This window comes from Panthera tigris, chromosome X, assembly GCF_018350195.1.
Source record: "Panthera tigris isolate Pti1 chromosome X, P.tigris_Pti1_mat1.1, whole genome shotgun sequence".
Taxonomy (NCBI): Eukaryota; Metazoa; Chordata; class Mammalia; order Carnivora; family Felidae; genus Panthera; species Panthera tigris.
Window position 1 is genome coordinate 59,630,106 of NC_056677.1, and position 18,170 is coordinate 59,648,275.

The 18,170-nt window shown below is 38.5% G+C and overlaps 1 protein-coding gene across 1 annotated transcript in view; it reads left to right on the forward strand.

The window, feature by feature from the left end:
* The window catches only part of CHIC1 (cysteine rich hydrophobic domain 1), a 62,235-nt gene extending 49,292 nt beyond the window's left edge, over positions 1 to 12,943 (forward strand). Inside the window, exons 4-6 of the mRNA XM_015540693.2 lie at positions 10,794 to 10,850; positions 11,108 to 11,167; positions 12,734 to 12,943. Of these exons, the coding sequence (XP_015396179.2) occupies positions 10,794 to 10,850; positions 11,108 to 11,167; positions 12,734 to 12,784 (168 nt within the window). The 3' untranslated portion in view covers positions 12,785 to 12,943. The remainder of the gene's footprint in view (positions 1 to 10,793; positions 10,851 to 11,107; positions 11,168 to 12,733) is intronic.
* Positions 12,944 to 18,170: the final 5,227 nt, after the last annotated feature.

Below are 18,170 nucleotides of genomic sequence, written 5' to 3' on the forward strand. Positions count from 1 at the left end.
ATGACCTGTTGGGAGGGCCAGACCGGGAACCCCTTGCATAGACTGAGGAGGCAGGGGCCACTTTCACAGAAATAAATCTGGCTCTGGGATGAGCCCCAGCCCTGGGTTTGCCAGACATAGAAAGGCCCTTTAACCTCTTTGTACATGAAAAGGACAAAATAGCCCTTGGAGTGCTCACTCAGAGTATGGGGCCTTGGCAATAGCCAGTGTCCCACCTGTCAAAAAAACTTGATCCTGTGGCTACAGGATGGCCACTGTGCCTCAGAACGCTGGCAGCCACAGTCTGCTCATCAAGGAGGCAGACAAACTCACATTGGGACAAACACTTAAATGTTAAGGTCCCACACGCGGTCATGTCCCTCATGAGCACCCAAGGATATTGTTTCCTCTCCAATTCTCTGCTGACACAATACCAAGGCCTTCTCTGTGAAAATCCAGTGGTCATTCTCGAAACAGTAAGAACACTAAACCCGGCCACCTTCCTTCCCATGGAGGAGGGAGAACCTGACCATGACCATTCCGAAGTAGTGGATGAAGTCTACGCCAGCCGCCCAGACCTCTAAAACCAGGCTATTAAGCCTGGAGATCACCCTGTTCAGCGATGGGAGCAGCTATTTACAAGAGGGCAACTGAAGAGCAGGATATGTGGTAACCACAACCACCAAAGTTCTGGAAGCCAAGGCCTTGCCAGAAGGATGGTCGGCACAATGAGCCCTCATCCTTAGCAAAGGTAAACGAGTTAACATCTACACTGATTCCTGGTATGCCTTCGCTACTGTGTATATACACGGGGCCATTTATAAAGAAAGAGGTCTCCTTACTGCTGTAGGGAAAACTATCAAAACCAAGGAAGAAATACTAAAGCTTCTTGAGGCCGTATGGCTGCCAGACAAGGTAGCTATGCTACACTGTAAGGGACATCAGAAAGGAGATGACCCCATAACTCAAGGAAATTGCCTGGCCAACAAAACAGCCAGAGCGGCCACCTGTGGTGAGCTAGGTGAAGTTCCTACCTACACTATGACTCTTGCACCCCAGAGGGAAGCCTCCCTGCCCCTGTACACAAAGGAAGAAAGAAGTTGGGCCTCGACAGAAGGGGGCACACTAAGCAAAGAGGTATGGTGGGTCATGCCAAATGAACACATCTTTGTCACATCATCTATGAGAAAACATCTAGTGAAGGAATATCACCAACTCATGCACCTAGAAAAAACTGCACTAGAGGCCCTCTTCAAAAAGAACTACTGTATCAGCCAGTTGCCCACATTATGCCGAGCTGTCAGTGAACAATGTGTAACGTGTAAAAAACAATGCTTGGTCTGCCTCACGGCCCCCAGCCAGCACACATAGGATGGGGCTGCACCTTTTGAAGACTTAGAGGTGAACTTTACCAACATACAACCAAATAAAGGGTTTAGGTACCTTCTTGTAATAATCTGCACATATTCGGGATGGGTCGAAGCATTCCCGACCAGAACGGAAAGAAGTTGCAAGGTGGCCAAAGCTCTTCTACGGGAGATTGTGCCTCGGTTTGGTCTACCCTTAACCATACACAGTGATAATGGACCTACATTTGTGGCAGACATTATACAAACCCTGACAAAGTCCCTCAACATTACCTGGAAACTGCACTCTGCTTACCGACCACAGAGCTTAGGGAAAGTAGAGCAGATGAATTTCACCCTCAAGGAAACCCTGGCTAAGTTCCACCAAGAGACTAATCTCCCATGGCCAGATTTACTACCGCTGGCCCTCCTGCATGCCCAATGCATGCCTGGGGCACTAGGATTCTCCCCTTTTGAGTTATTATATGGGCGACCCCCACCCCCATGTTTAGGAAAACTCCCAGGAGACCTACACCAGATTGGAGACAAGGGAATAAGAGAACAGCTCCAGACCTTGGGGGCTGAAGTCCTAATAAGTTATAGAGATACACCATAGAGAGGGCCCCAATTTCCTTAGGGACCCCCGTTCACCCCTTTCAGCCAGGAGACTCTGTGTGAGTCAAAGATTGGAAGAGGGAACCTCTTAGACCACGGTGGACTGGGCCTCATACTGCTATTCTAACAACTCCTACAGCCCTTAAAGTTTCAGGTTATCACCCCATGGGTCCATCACTCCAGAGTTAAGAAGGCCAACTCAGAAGAGCCCACAACCTGGCAAAGTGATCCAGATCCAGTCAACCTGCTTAAACTGACCCTCAAAAGGGAAACTGGCCCCTGAGACCTCCAGCCCTGCTCCAGCCACACCCCAGAAGCTGGCTGGCCTGTCCACGGCAGAAGCTTAAGGAATCAACGCGTGAACATAGCCCAGAGGTTTGGATGCAACTCTGCCAGCCCTTGCCCCTTACTGGTATCTGCCAGCCCATACTGTTGGGCTGATAGAGACTGCACCAACAAGCTGGAGATGGGACAAAAGATGCATGCTGGGCCTCATATACCTCCTCTGGATGAGAGGATTATTATGTATTGCCTGTATATTATGATAACCTCTCTCACCCTCTCAACTGCCACTACCCACTTTGCCCCCAGGATTGTTATATGACAATAAGAGGGTCAAGGGCATTCAGCGCCTTCACCTCCCTCCACAAAGATTGCCTCAAGGTAAAAACACCCACTCTCTGTCAGTCACCCGGTGCCCCAAGGACCGGGTATTGTTACAGTATTGGACTGTAGAGATAACCCAAAATGTCAGGAACCCATGTCACAACAAGGGCCTCCAGAGTGGGGAGTGAGTTTGCTACACTTAACTTCCTCAATGGGGGATCTCGGACAGGGGAGGGGTGCAAGACAGGGCCCTTCAAAAAGTTATAAAGGATACCCAAGATAGGGTAATACAAGCCATAAAGGTGACCACTACCCCGGCAGCCTACCAAGGTTTGAACCTTTGAGCCCTCAATCAGATGCTTACCAATTTCCCACTCCAGTGTTGGGCCAACACTACTCTACAAGTCCTCCATAAAATAGTTAATCACACCCAAACCTGCTGGATGTGCTTGCCCCTCAGCTGGAGGGCTTACTTAGCCACTCCCATCCCTTTGACCTGGGAAGCTCCTGAAAATCTGAAAACCAACACCTGTCTTAATTGGACCCCTGGCCACTGGGGTCCATCTCACAAATGCCAACAATCTAATCTGTACAGTCCCTGAAGGTATGAACGGTACCTCTCTATGCAGAAGAAATATAACCTTAAAGAGGAATACAACCCTATGTTCAACCCCTGGGGTGTTCTATCTGTGTTCTAATTTGGCCTACTGATGCTTAGAGGCCAACTGGACTCAGATATCAGATATGTTATTCCATCTTCCTAACCCCAGAGATATCCGAATACCCTGAAGATCAGCTCCTAACAGCCTTTAGCCCCAAGTCCCGGGCTAAACAAGCAATCCTGCTACCTGTTCTGATAGGAGCAGGAATTGCGACAGGAATAGGAACTGGAATAGGGGGCATAGGTTCATCCATAGGACTATACCATAGACTATCTCAAGAGATAAATGAAGACTTGGAACGGGTGGAAGATTCTCTGGTAACCTTACAAAACCAAATAAACTCTCTGGTGGCAGTGACCCTCCAAAATTGGCAAGCCCTTCACCTCCTCACTTCAAAAAAAGGAGGGACATGCATCTTTCTGGGGGAGCAATGTTGCTATTTCGTAAACCAGTCAGGAATAGTTACAACTAAGGTTAAGGAACCCATCTGCTCACAGATTGGGCATCCTGGCTTCCTGCCCTGGTGGGGCCCCTCCTCTTCATAATTTTACTTGTATCCATTAGCCCCGGTATACTGAATGCCATGGTATGTTTTATTGAAAACACTGTTACTCATCAAATTACGGCACGTGTCTTAGCCTTCCTATAGTACCAGCCTGTAAAACTGAAATGTGATGCCTACTAAAAGTTTTTTTAAAAGGCGTCAAAAGGGGGAATGTTGGAGAAGTGAATAAAATATGCCAAAGATGGCCGATGGGGCTAAAACAGACTCTAGTCTCCAGCTTAGCGACCCCTCCTCTGGGTTCTTCTTCCTTTGTTTGCTGCGCACGTGAAAACCCCCACAGATATGGAAGCTGACGACTATAAATTACCCTCCCCACTTGCATTTGGCACTCAGATCTTTGGAGAAATGGTCTCCTCTGAGCCCACCAGTGTTAAATAAATCTCCGATCCACCAAGATCTCCAAGTGTCGTTTGGTTTTTCCACCAGCGTTCCAGCCTGGGTCCGTAACACAGGGAGCTGGGAGATATGGAGAACTGCCTGTCACTCAGCTCCCAAGCTTGCTAAAATAGTTCCTCCACAAAGCAGAGCAGTGGAGATATGACTAATACTGCCTAGCTTCATTACCAAGGCTTCCCAGTGTTCTTACCTATTGTCCATAAATGCTGTTGAATAAATACTTCTCAATCTGTTGTAATCCTTTGTTCAATCTCTGGAACATTTGACTGATTATCCTTGCTAATACTGATCAGGTTAATAGTTCTCTCTCTACAAGGAAAAGATTTCCATAAGGTCCTTACTTGGCCACTCTCACTTTCATGATGGTATCTTTGATGCACAAATTTTTTTTAATTTTGATTAGGTCATATTTATCACATTTAAATTTTTCTTGCTTGTACTTTTTGCATCATATATAAGAGGACTTGGCCTAACTCAAGATCACAAAGATTTATCTCTATGTTTTCTTATAGTTGTTTTAAAGTTCCACCATTTATGGTCAGAACTTTGATCTATTTTGAATTAATTTTTGTGCATGGTGTGAGACAGGTGTTTGAGTTCATATTTTTTTCTCTTGGATATCCAATTGTCCCAGCCCCATTGTTGTAAATGCTATCACATGAGTCTTCTGATTCATGAACATAGAATATCTCTCCATTTATTTACCTCTTCTTTAATTTAACAGTGTTTTTAGTTTTCAATTTACAAGTCTTATATTTCTTTTGTTGAATTTATTTCTACATATTTTGTTCTTAATTCTACTGTAAATGGTCTGTTACTCTCATTTTCAGATTGTTCATCGCTAGTAAATACAATTGATTTTTATATGTAGATCCTCATACTACTTTTCTGTCTAGTGTAACAAATTTCCACAAAATTAATGGATTAAAACAACACCTTTTATTATCTCAGTGAAAAGTCCGAGCGTACGTAGCTCAATTGGGTTCTCCTATTAGGGTCTAACAAGGCCAAAATCAAGGTGCTGGCAGAACTACATTCCTTTCTAGAGATTCTGGGAAAGAATTTTCTTCCAAACTCATTCAGATTTTGGCAAAAATTGTTTCCTTCTTAGACTTTCTCTGTGTTCCTTTCTGTCTGAAAGCTAGCAATGATTGTTTGAGTTCTTGTGCTTCAAACCCCTCCGGATGTCCTTCCATCTGCCAGAAAATGTCCTCTACTTTTAAGGGCCCTTGAGATTACATTGGGTCCACCAAAATAACCCAGGGTGATCTCCCTATTTTAAAGCCACATAATTAGTAACTTTAATTATATCTGCATCATCCATTTTGCAATGTAATGTAACATGGTCACCAGTGTAACTCCAGGAGGTAAAGATCTTGGAGGCCAGAATTCTACCTACCAAAATCTCATTTCCTGCAAACTTGCTGCACTTACTTATTCTAGTAATGTTTTAATAGATTTGTAATCTAACAACTAACTAACATGAATTCTCCCCTTGGTGAGTTACAGATAGAGACTACACCAGGTGGAGCTGTCACACAAAGAAAACTTTACTTCAGCAAATGAGATCACCAAGGGGAATAACTTCCAAAGCCATGACTCCTAAGTGGGGGTAAATGGGTTTCTTTTATTTAGTGTTAGAGTGAATATTCAGAAAGGGAGGTTTTGTCATTACATGTAGAGGTATAACATCACCTGCATATATTTAGGAAACTTGCCTATACATGCATCATATGTTGTTAATGAGGTTTGTACTCCTCCTTGGCAGAGATTATAATGAGGTAGAAGTTACTGTCAGACACTCCATGGTCTATCTGCGCAGATGTGAGCTTTGGTCAAGCTCAAACTGGTCTAAGCCTACCCGAGCTCTTTTGTTGTTTGCCTCTAAAAGATAAGGTTAACATTCTTGTGAAGAAGAGTGGAGTCAGTGAGGGTCTTGCTGGTGGCAGTTTTGACTTCATTGACTCTGTGGGGCACGTTTTCAGATTCCTTAGGGTTTTCTCTATACAAGATCATGTCTGCAAATGAAGATGGTTTCACTTTTTCTATTCCAATCTGGATACCTTTTCTTATTTTTGTCTATTCTTGTATACTTATGAAGGGCTGTTTTGTGACCCAATATGTGATCTATCTTGGAGAATGTTCCATGTGCACTCGAGAAGAAAGTATATTCTGTTGCTTTGGGATGCAGAGTTCTAAATATATCTGTCAAGTCCATCTGATCCAATGTATCATTCAGGGCCCTTGTTTCTTTATTGACCGTGTGTCTAGACGATCTATCCATTTCTGTAAGTGGGGTGTTAAAGTCCCCTGCAATTACCACATTCTTATCAATAAGGTTGCTTATGTTTATGAGTAATTGTTTTATATATTTGGGGGCTCCAGTATTCGGCGCATAGACATTTATAATTGTTAGCTCTTCCTGATGCATAGACCCTGTAATTATTATATAATGCCCTTCTTCATCTCTTGTTACAGCCTTTAATTTAAAGTCAAGTTTGTCTGACATAAGTATGGCTGCTCCAGCTTTCTTTTGACTTCCAGTAGCATGATAGATAGTTCTCCATCCCCTCACTTTCAATCTGAAGGTGTCCTCAGGTCTAAAATGAGTCTCTTGTAGACAGCAAATAGATGGGTCTTGTTTTTTTATCCATTCTGATACCCTATGTCTTTTGGTTGGCGCATTTAGTCCATTTACATTCAGTGTTATTATAGAAAGATGAGTTTAGAGTCATTGTGATGTCTGTAGGTTTCATGCTTGTAGTGATGTCTCTGGTACTTTGTCTCACAGGATCCCCCTTAGGATCTCTTGTAGGGCTGGTTTAGTGGTGATGAATTCCTTCAGTTTTTGTTTGTTTGGGAAGACCTTTATCTCTCCTTCTATTCTAAATGACAGACTTGCTGGATAAAGGATTCTCGGCTGCATATTTTTTTCTGTTCATCACACTGAAGATCTCCTGCCAATCCTTTCTGGCCTGGCAAGTTTCAAGAGAGATCCGTCACGAGTCTTATAGGTCTCCCTTTATATGTTAGGGCACGTTTATCCCTTGCTGCTTTCAGAATTTTCTCTTTATCCTTGTAATTTGCCAGTTTCACTGATATGTCGTGCAGAAGATCAATTCAAGTTACGTCTGAAGGGAGTTCTCTGTGCCTCTTGGATTTCAATGCCTTTTTCCTTCCCCAGATCAGGAAGTTCTCAGCTATTATTTCTTCAAGTACACCTTCAGCACCTTTCCTTCTCTCTTCCTCCTCTGGAATACCAATTATGCATAGATTATTTCTCTTTAGTGCATCACTTAGTTCTCTAATTTTCCCCTCATACTCCTGGATTTTTTTTATCTCTCTTTTCTCAGCTTCCTCTTTTTCCATAATTTTATCTTCCAGTTCACCTATTCTCTCCTCTGCCTCTTTAATCTGAGCTGTGGTTGTCTCCATTTTATTTTGCAGCTGATTTATAGCATTTTTTAGCTCCTCCTGGCTGTTCCTTAGTCCCTTGATCTCTGTAGCAATAGATTCTCTGCTGTCCTTTATAGTGTTTTCAAGCCCAGCGATTAATTTTATGACTATTATTCTAAATTCACTTTCTGTTATATTGTTTAAATCCTTTTTGATCAGCTCATTAGCTGTCGTTATTTCCTGGAGATTCTTTTGAGGAGAATTCTTCTGCTTCGTCCTTTTGGGTAGTCCCTGGAGTGGTGAGGAACTGCAGGGCACTTCCCCTGTGCTGTCTTGAATAACTTGCGTTGGTGGGCGGGGCCACAGCCAGACTTGATGTCTGCCCCCAGCCCACCACTGGGGCCACAATCAGACTGGTGTGTACCTTCTCTTCCCCTCTCCTAGGGGCGGGATTCACTGTGGGGTGGTGTGGCCCATCTGGGCTACTTGCACACTGCCAGGCTTATGGTGCTGGGGATCTGGTGTATTAGCTATGGTGGATCAGCAAGGTGCACAGGGGTGGGAGGGGCAGGCTCAGCTCACTTTTCCTTTGGTGATCTGCTTCAGGAGGGGCCCTGTGGCACCGGGAGTGAGTCAGACCTGCTGCTGGAGGGATGGATCCGCAGAAGCACAGCGTTGGGTGTTTGCACGGAGCAAGCAATTTCCCTGGCAGGAACTGGTTCCCTTTGGGATTTTGGCTGGGGGATGGGCGAGGGAGATGGCACTGGCGAGCGCCTTTGTTCCCCACCAAACTGAGCTCTGTCGTCCGGGGACTCAGCAACTCTCCCTCCCGTTGTCCTCCAGCCTTCCCGCTTTCCGAGCAGAGCTGTTAACTTATGACCTCCCAGATGCTAAGTCGCGCTTGCTGTCGGAACACACTCCGTCTGGCCCCTCCGCTTTTGCCAGCCAGACTCAGGGCTCTGCTTGGCCGGCGGGCTGCCCCTCCGCCCCGGCTCCCTCCCGCCAGTCCGTGTAGCGCGCACCTCCTCTCCGCCCTTCTTACCCTCTTCCATGGGCCTCTTGTCTACACTTGGCTCCGGAGAATCCGTTCTGCTAGTCTTCTGGTGGTTTTCTGGGTTATTTAGACAGGTGTGGGTGGAATCTAAGTGATCAGCAGGACACGGTGAGCCCAGCGTCATCCTAAGCCACCATCTTTCCACCACCACCTCTTATTTTTGTCTATACCTTCTAGTACAACGTTGAATAAAACTAGTGGGAGGAGACAGTCTTGTCTTTTTCTGATCTTAAGAGAAAAAGAGTCTCTCTCCATTAAGTATATTAACTGTAGTTTTTTGTAGGTGCTCTTTATCAGGTTGAGGAAGTTCACATTAATTCCTAGGGTTTTTTAGGATTTTTATTATGAATGAATATTGGATTTTGTCCAATGCTTTTTCTAAATCTATGAAGATGATGATGTCATTTTTGTCCTTTATTCTACTAATACAATGTATTGCACCAATTTATTTTTATGTTCCTGAAATAAATTCCACTTGGTTATGATGTATAATCTTTTTCATATGTTGTTAGATTCAGTTTGCTAGTATTTTGTTGAGAATTTTGCGTTTATGTTCATGGTATTATTTCCTCTATGACTATTTGGTAGAATTCATCATTAAAACCATCTGGGCCTGGATTTTTCTTTGTGGAAAGATTTATAATTACTAATTCAATCTCTTTATTTGTTACCCATCTGATTTTGTTTACAGAGATTCTATCAAGTATAGTAGTTCCAAGGTATACTCTAGCTGGCATTGTTGCTGATCTGACCCACTGTGAATTAGCTGAATACAATTGCCATTGATTGTTAACCTACATAGTTGAATGAATAGAAGTTTCTTATGTGTTGGTGCTTTGGAAATCATTTCAGATACTGGTTTGTAAATCATTTAATTTTAGGAAGTAATTTTAAATTTTAACAGTGCCTTTTATCAGAAACCTACTAAAAGTCTTCCAATTAAGAGTTGAAAATGTGGGGGTGCCTCAGTGGCTCAGTTGGTTAAGCATCCAACTTTGGCTCGGTTCATGATCTCATGGTTTGTGGGTTCAAGCCCTGCGTCAGGATCTGTGCTGACAGCTCAGACATCTGGAGCCTGCTTCAGATTCTGTGTCTCCCCCCTCTCTGCCCCTCCCATGCTCATGCTCTGTCTCTCTCTGTCTCTCAATAATAAATAAAAGTTAAAAAAATAATAAAAATAATAGAGTTGAAATGTGTAATATTGTTCTATTTTAATTATCTTGAAGGTTTTATAAACTTTTCTTCCTCTCTACAAAATACATACAACTCCAAATAGAGAAATTCAGCCTCTGTCCCCTTGTTTAGGACAATGCTACTTCTCATTCATATTTTTTCCTCTAAGTACAAGTTTTCTGACTGGCTCTTTGTTGTTTTATTTTTTTAATTAATTAATTAATTAATTAATTAATTTTGAGAGAGATAGAGCATGAGCAGGGGAGGGGCAGAGAAAGAGGGAGAGAGGGAGAATCCCAAGCAGGCTCTGCACCATCAGCATGGAGCTTAACACAGGGCTTGAACCCATGAACCATGAGATCATGACCTGAGCTGAAACCAAGAGTCAGATGCTTAACCAACTGAGCCACCCAGGCAACCCCTGACTGGCTGTTTTTAATATGTTCTTTTCAATGGAAATTCTGATATATGTTGACTTGCTTTATTCAACTTGTAGACCTCTAGTGACTAATGTATCCCAGGCATTGTGCTAGGAGCTCTGATAGGAAAACTCTGTAAAGACTCAGATTAGCTTGGTATATTACATGTATATTGAAAAAGTAACCCTATAAAAAGGTATATGAAAGTCAAGATTAGGTCCATAAATGGACTGCTAGCAACATTGGTAATGATTTCACAATAGTCCAGTGAATGGACTCACCACACAGAACAATTTGTACATATTTCATTTTGAAAAGCATATATTAAAAATCCATATACACGGATGTGGGTGTGTGAAGAGGTGGGGAAAGAAAGAGACCTCATAATAACAGTATAATAATTGCTCAAAATATTACTCCTCTTTTGGAAGTTTCTGTTACTTTGTTTTTTTTTCTGATTCCAATAGAAAAACAAAAGGAGAAAATAATGGGATTTTACAAACAAGCAGAAAAATACAGATACACATAGTTTACAAAGTTCTTCAGTTCATCTTGTAACAAAGTCTTCATTCTTTCTCTTAGACCAGAAGATCAATTCAGAAGTTATTAGAATGGGAAAATAACAGATTATATCACAAGGTAAGAAAGTTTAAACAAATAAGTGCCCCATTTATATATTTGCATTATTAAGTTGAAAAAAATGAGATTTTTTTCAGGCCACAAAAGAATGAATTAGAGAATTGATATTCAATTTTAATATATATTCTTTACAAGTTATTTTTAAATGCTATGTTATACATCTTATGCTTATACCTGGATGGTTTTCAGTGATTTATTCAAATGTTATAGGTAATATAAATTGATATAGAAATTCTTAACAAACTGTACTTTCTTAGCTTGCTTTGCACTGGAAGTTGACTAAAAGGAAATGCGAAACTAGCAATATGATGGAGTATGTAAGTATGCAGTTGTTTTTAGTTACTTTCTTTTGGATTCCATTCTAAATTTTTTTAATGTCTTTATTTATTTTTGAGAGATAGAGTGTGCGCATGAGCCAGGGAGGGGCAGAATGAGAGGGAGACAGAATCCAAAGTAGGTTCCAGGCTCTGAGCTGTCAGCACAGACCTGGATTCAAGGCTCGAGTTCACGAACCTTGAGATCATGACCTGAGCCAAACAAAGTCAGACGCTTAACCAACTGAGTCACCCAGGCGCCCCTGGATTCCATTCTAAATGTTACATTTCACTATGCTTATCATTTGTCAGTTCTTCTTTCTACCTTTTTCTCCTCAGCCTGAACTTTTGTCAGTTGAAACATGGAGGTTTCCTTCCATCTTCTTTAGATCTGTAGGCAACATAAAATATCTTGAAACCTAGGAATTACTTAGATCTTAGAAAAATTTCAGTTTGTATGCTCCAGTGAAAACATTGCACAGCCTTAATCTTCTTTTAATATAAGTGCAGACCATTACATGATGATGGACACAGCTGCTGTTGAACAAAATATTTCTAAATGTTATCTTGTCAAAACTTGCATAAAATAGGAATTGACTTCTGAATTCTGGATTCATGTTCCTGGCTTTTTTTCTAAGCTGACATTTAATTTTTAACAAAGAAATTATAGGTTCTGTTTTTTTTAATGAAAGCTATGCAGTCTTAATCACAAAACACAAATTCACACATAGCCAAAGTGACAACTACAACATCATTAACACTCAAAAGAATATGAAATTTATCTAAGCTTCAAGTTGCTGACATGTAGTCTGTATTTAATACATAAACGTTCCATTTCCGTTTCATAAATAACGATTATTACATTATCTTTCTCCACTTTGAATAGCTTAGGGAAAAAAATGTGCAAATGACTGACCACAAATCTCAAATCCACTATAGGCAAAAACCTTATATAAAATATTACAAATTTATACATTAAATTTATAAGTAAAATATTAAATATAAATTTAACATATACATTTATACAAGTTTATAAATATCTTAGGTTTTTATTACTGTGTTTTCAACCTTTAATTAAAATATTTTAATCAATCCATTTGGATATTTCATTATTTTTTATAAACAACTTATAAAAGATAGTAAGAACCAATAGCAGTTGCTTTAATTGAAAATATGTACATGTAATATATAGAAAAGGTATTTTTTCCAATCTATATAAGTTTTAACCTCTTCTACTTTGTTAAAAAAAAAGAGGGTAGGAGGTGAAGAAGGACATAATAATGTAAGAGGGTTTGCTTTTCTGCAGTTAAACAAATAATTATTGTAAAGTAAGTCATAGAAACTGTTAGCTACAATAAGTAGTTATGTTTGCCAGTTTAATTTAATTGCCACTGTAATGATAACTTGTAGTAAATCCTTTTTATAACTGTTTTATATATTTAACTTACTTTATACTAGAGGACCAAAACACAGTCCTGTGAAAAATGATTATAGACTTTCTGGGTTATATATGTTATAGTAAATGCAAATTATTTTATCAATATATTCTTGTTTGTTTTTATTTTACAGGTTATACTAATAGAATTCCTACCAAAATATCCCATATTCCGACCTGACTGAGGAATTTTATTCAGTCACTTCTGTGTTACTTGTCATTTCCTACCCTTAGTGCCTTGTAGATGATTTTGGAATGAAGATGGTCTCCTTTGCTCTGTTCAACTTATTCTTTATTTCTTATTCTTATTCTTGAGAATATTCTCCTTACTCTTTTATTTATGTTGGTTTTAGAAGAAAATTTGCACATCTTTTTTTGTTGTTAAATGAGGCTTGTGTTTTGCACTTTCAATTTTTAAATAAATACACAGAGACTTATATGTATATATATAGTTGCCACTAAAGATAAAAAACATCAGTGCCGGTGTTTCAAAAAAACAAAAATTTGTTCTGAGCATGCTGCCTTATAATTTTCATACTCACTGTTTCTTAAATATGCATCATTTTTCTAGGCTATTTAATGCTCTGTAATCCCTTACTGGACATAAGTAAATAAGCTTTTGGTAGCTTTTAGAAATGGTTTTACTCTTACTTGCTTTTAAAGGACATGCGATTAATAGCACTGGTTTTGTCCTGCACTTTGCTAAATTATCACTTATGTTAGTGGATAAAATATTTAAACTCTTAAAAGACTTGTAAATATTGTCTCTTTGCATAACAAAATGTAATATGCCATGGTTTACAGAATGTAATATTACTCTTACTGTATTGCCAACAAATCTGCATAGATTTTAATATGAATGAAGTTTGCAAGCATCCTTTTGAATGTATAGACTGTTAACATGTTTTATGGCAGAGCCGTGAGTTTGTTAAAATTTCAGGTGTAGGGCAGGATTGCCCTTTCTAATGAGTAGATTAAAATTGAAGTTGTTGTCTGAGATATTCTGCATTGCACCTGAAACCAAGAACCTTACTTTTTCCATTTAATTTAATAATATCCATTTTGTCCTCCACTCCCACCCCCCAAAAAATTCATTTGATATCCAACACATTTCACAGCCTCACTGTACTTATTTCCTGTTATGTATCCTTTCCCCCTTTTGAAAATACACACAGTTATCTTTAAGGAGTATTTCAAGATTTCAGATATCTTGGGAGGTGTCTAGATCTTCATGAAAGCCACTGCTAATCCCTTTTTGGAGTTCTGATATTCTGCTTTGGGAAAGAGGGAGAGGTAATTGAGAAGCTGTACCTAAAGAATACATAGTGGCTGATTCATAATTGATAAAATATTCTTTATATTTTTGATGATCTTTTTTAAACATTTAGATATTATTAATGAGGAAAGACAAGTACTTATACAAAAAGTATTTTAGTTTATAAATTCACCACACATGTAGCCTTTTCACTGACATGTACATATTTCTCTTTCTCCTCCCAAGTAAGATGAGTGAGAACACCACACTTAATTTGAATTTTTAACACAATTAAAGCTTTATATTGTGTTAATTCAACTGCAAATGTATGCCTGTATATAGGCATTATTTGTAATTCCTATTGCTAAAAAGAAATTAAAAGTATCTGAGACTGAATAATATCCTATTTGTCATCTTACTAGTTTTAGTAAAACTTTTTAGACAAACGTTTATCCCAGTGAAGAGAACAGTCATTTCTTCATAAAAGGTCAAGTCTTTAAAGCCATTTTTAAAATTTATGCCTAATTTGAAATCCACGGTCCTGGACCAATAAAAGAAGAGGGGAAAAAGCAACACTGTTTGATCTATGACTGTAATTGTTTGCACACTTTTCCACCTCCCTCTGTAGAACCCCATTACCCCCATGCCACCAAGCCATCCAGAATCTTTAACTTTTAATATGTGTGCCTGTAAATATCATTTGTCTGTCTGCTGCAAAATTAAATATGTATTTTTATAGACAAGGTGGAAACCTCTAAAAATGCATACCAAATGTCTTGTTTTATAGCTAAGTTCAGGGAAAAATTGTATCTGTGGTTTATGCTCCAGCTAATATTATCAGGTTTATGCTTCAAACTGTGATTGTGTAATACCAAATTGATTTCCAGAATACAACATTTCTAATTACCAATGATAGAATAATTTTAAGTGTCAATCCTTAAAAATTTATTTTTTTCTGTATACTTAGAATCTGGCCATGTGATGGTCATAGTGACTTTTCTGCCATGTATAAATCACACTTTGTTTTGCTCAAAGAACAGCACAAAGTGGTGAACTGTTTCCATGAAACAAATATTGAGACAGAAATTGAGTGCATCTGGAGGTGACAGAATATAACTTGAGTTACAGTAACATTTGTCATAAAAAATCATTTCCCAGCATTTGTAAACTTTTTTTTTAATACCTCCTCTAGTTGCTTTTAAATGTATTATTTTATTGTTCATTATGCTGGTTGACTCATCTTATTTTCTTGAACTACTCAGAAAATACACAATTTTCTTTCTTCTTTCTTATATGACTGCTTTTTCAAACTATTTTCCTATGAAGCAGGCTGATTAGCAGTTGGGGATTTTGGAGTGCTTTGGTGGAGGGTGTTTTCTTTTCAATGAAATTGGCAGCAGTGAATGATGAAATGGCAAAGCACAACATGTGGTCATTAATTACTCCCCCATTGACCTTTTTTTTTCTTTTATCCTCAGGATAGAGCATACTTGGATATTTCTGTCAAGTTAGCAGAATATTTTTGTGAAAGCTTTTTTTAGGTTGAATAAAGTAATTGGGAATTTCTTTGTTACATGATATTCTTTTATGAAACCTGCTGTGGTAGTTTCCAGAGAAAATAACATCTAGTTGCCAAAGTATATAAATCTCACAAAGCTTTGAAGTTGTAAGCTAAAACCATTGCTTCTTTGACTTCTGTTATGCATCTCCATCCCAATGCCCCTTTAAACAACTAAATTATGTAGAAAATGAAATTAAGCCCTAACCTTCTTCAGCTACTCTCTGTTCCCTCCTACCCACTCTATTAATTTAGGAAAGACACCATTGTAGTTGAACATTAGAAGTAGATGGAGAAGTGCCTTGTCTTTTTTGAACAAAGATAACATTTTATGTTGAAGGAACCAGAATGAATGAATTGGTAGATCATTAGATTTAAAACCATCCTTTTCAAGTATTAGAATATTTCACTAGCATATTATATTTCTTCTATTTATTATTTAAAGCATGTTTCTTTGTTTTCCCCTAATCATATTATGTTAGTGTTAAAATATTACAGGACTATCAATCACTTACAAAACTGGTATAATTCTAATGTTAGTAAATATGTAATTCAACATGGTTCTGAAAAAACAATGGTCTTTGAAGCCCTACAAAAACCCCCTTAAGTATTCAATATACATGCTATTTATATTATGATCTATAAACACTAATGTCTGATCAGTTAATCTGTGTTAGCATTTGGCACTCTGCCATTTTTAATGAAATTCTTATTTTTTCATAATTTGACTGACATTACATAACATTTGTAAGGCATAGAACAAATAAGGTTTTTCCAAGTGTATGAGAGCTTTTAAAAATTATTAGCATTTTAATTTTGTTTACAAATAAACTACCACTTAAAAAAATCAAACCTCACTACTTGAACATAATGCCCCAAACAATATTTCATTAAAATGAACTATGTTGACCTAGGGGGATGTAGAAATTATATACACTCATTTAACTGGAGTAGTTTCACATATGGAAATACTTTTTGCTAATTGGATTATAAGATGCCCAAATTCATTGAAGCTAAGTCCTCTTATGCCTATAAAATTCTGCTTTAAAAAAATTCATTTTGCAACAATTGTCAAATTGTTCAGGCCCCTTTAAATGATGAACTATTGGGAAATTTTCCACAGAAAAGGAATATATTTTGTTAATAATACTTGTTCATGTAATATGGAGACTGAAAAAAGGGATATGTATATCCTTATCTTGCCCCAAATTTCTCTTTTGTGATTCTGAGCCAGGCTTTTCATTTTGATGATGGCAACATGAGAATATATTCCATTATATGTGGACTTCATCAGATTCATACTATATGAGGAAATTATCTATTATGGGCTTTGGACAAGTCACTTAAATTACGTGTCAGTCTCTTTATCTATAAAGTCATGGGGTTGAACTTAGAGCTGGACAGAAAATTAGAGATGACCTAACATTCTGTGATTCTAGGAATCCTTAGGAAAATTTTATTCTACAGAATCTCAGAATGATTTTTCTCAAAACTACTACCCTTGGTGGAAATTCTCACAGTGCCTTGCACACAATAAATGTTTGATTTGCCAACTGGCTCCCAGCTCATATGTGTTCATGTCACACAGACTCAAAGAACTGATGCCTGCTAGACCTCAGCCCCTCTATGGTGATAAAAATAAGTGTAGTTTCCCTAGGAACCGAGGACTAAGGTCTGTGAGCTTTGCATATGTGGAATCTGATTATGCATTTGGTATCCAGGCAAGAATTATAACTGTGACAATAATGGAGATATGGGAGGACCTATTTTGACAATGATGTGAAAAGTTTCATATCATATCCAATATTTGCTTCAGTGTCTTAACCAATTTCCACATCCTCAAAAAGATTTATTGGAACAAATTGACGTTAGATGGAAAGAAAAGTAGTATGGAATTCAAACCCAAATCACTTCTGGTTTAATTCTTAGCTCTGCTGCTTAATTCCTCTGTACCTCATGTCCTCATTGTGGAAGTGGGGACAATAATCTGGACCTACCTCACAGGGGAATTGAGGACTTTTCTCATATATTAATGTGCTTTTGAAGTTGACTGAAAGATATACTGAATATCATAATTTTGTAATTTCTAAACACATTCCTTTAAATCTATGTTGTTATGTTTTCTTTCTCAGTCAAACCCTACAGAACGAGTGTTGCAGTTAATCTATTTTATCAGTAGTAAATTTTGTTATTAATCCCCTATATGTTAACACGAGTAATTGTGTTATGTTAATTAACACTTGACTTAGGGAGGAAAAGCAGGTGGATGTAAACCAATGGTTCCCAACTTGGGAAAGATAAAGATAGCAGTGAGGACATCCTTGAACCTTTTTTATATTTCAAAAAGTATACCAGGAATCATACATTTATCCATAATATTTCTGCTGCACAAGCCAACTGAGTCATTGAATTTCCATGCATTTTGTTTATATTTTTTCAATCCTGCCTAACATACTACTGGTTATCCCACACTAATCAGAAGTTGTGAATGACAATTCTTTTGATTAGTAAAAGAATGAAAAAGTCTATTATTACATGCAGTTTAGTAAATAAAATACTTGAAAGCATGGGGAAGGAATAATAAAGGGATCCCTATGGTAAAAATATTGGAAGCCACTTTTATAAAGGAACTAAGATTATTTGGCCCTCTCCACCAGGTTACTACCCAGTCCCTAAATAATGAAATGCTAGACGTGTGTGTGTGTGTGTGTGTGTGTGTGTGTTGGCTAGATTGAGCTACATAATTTCAAGTTAGAAT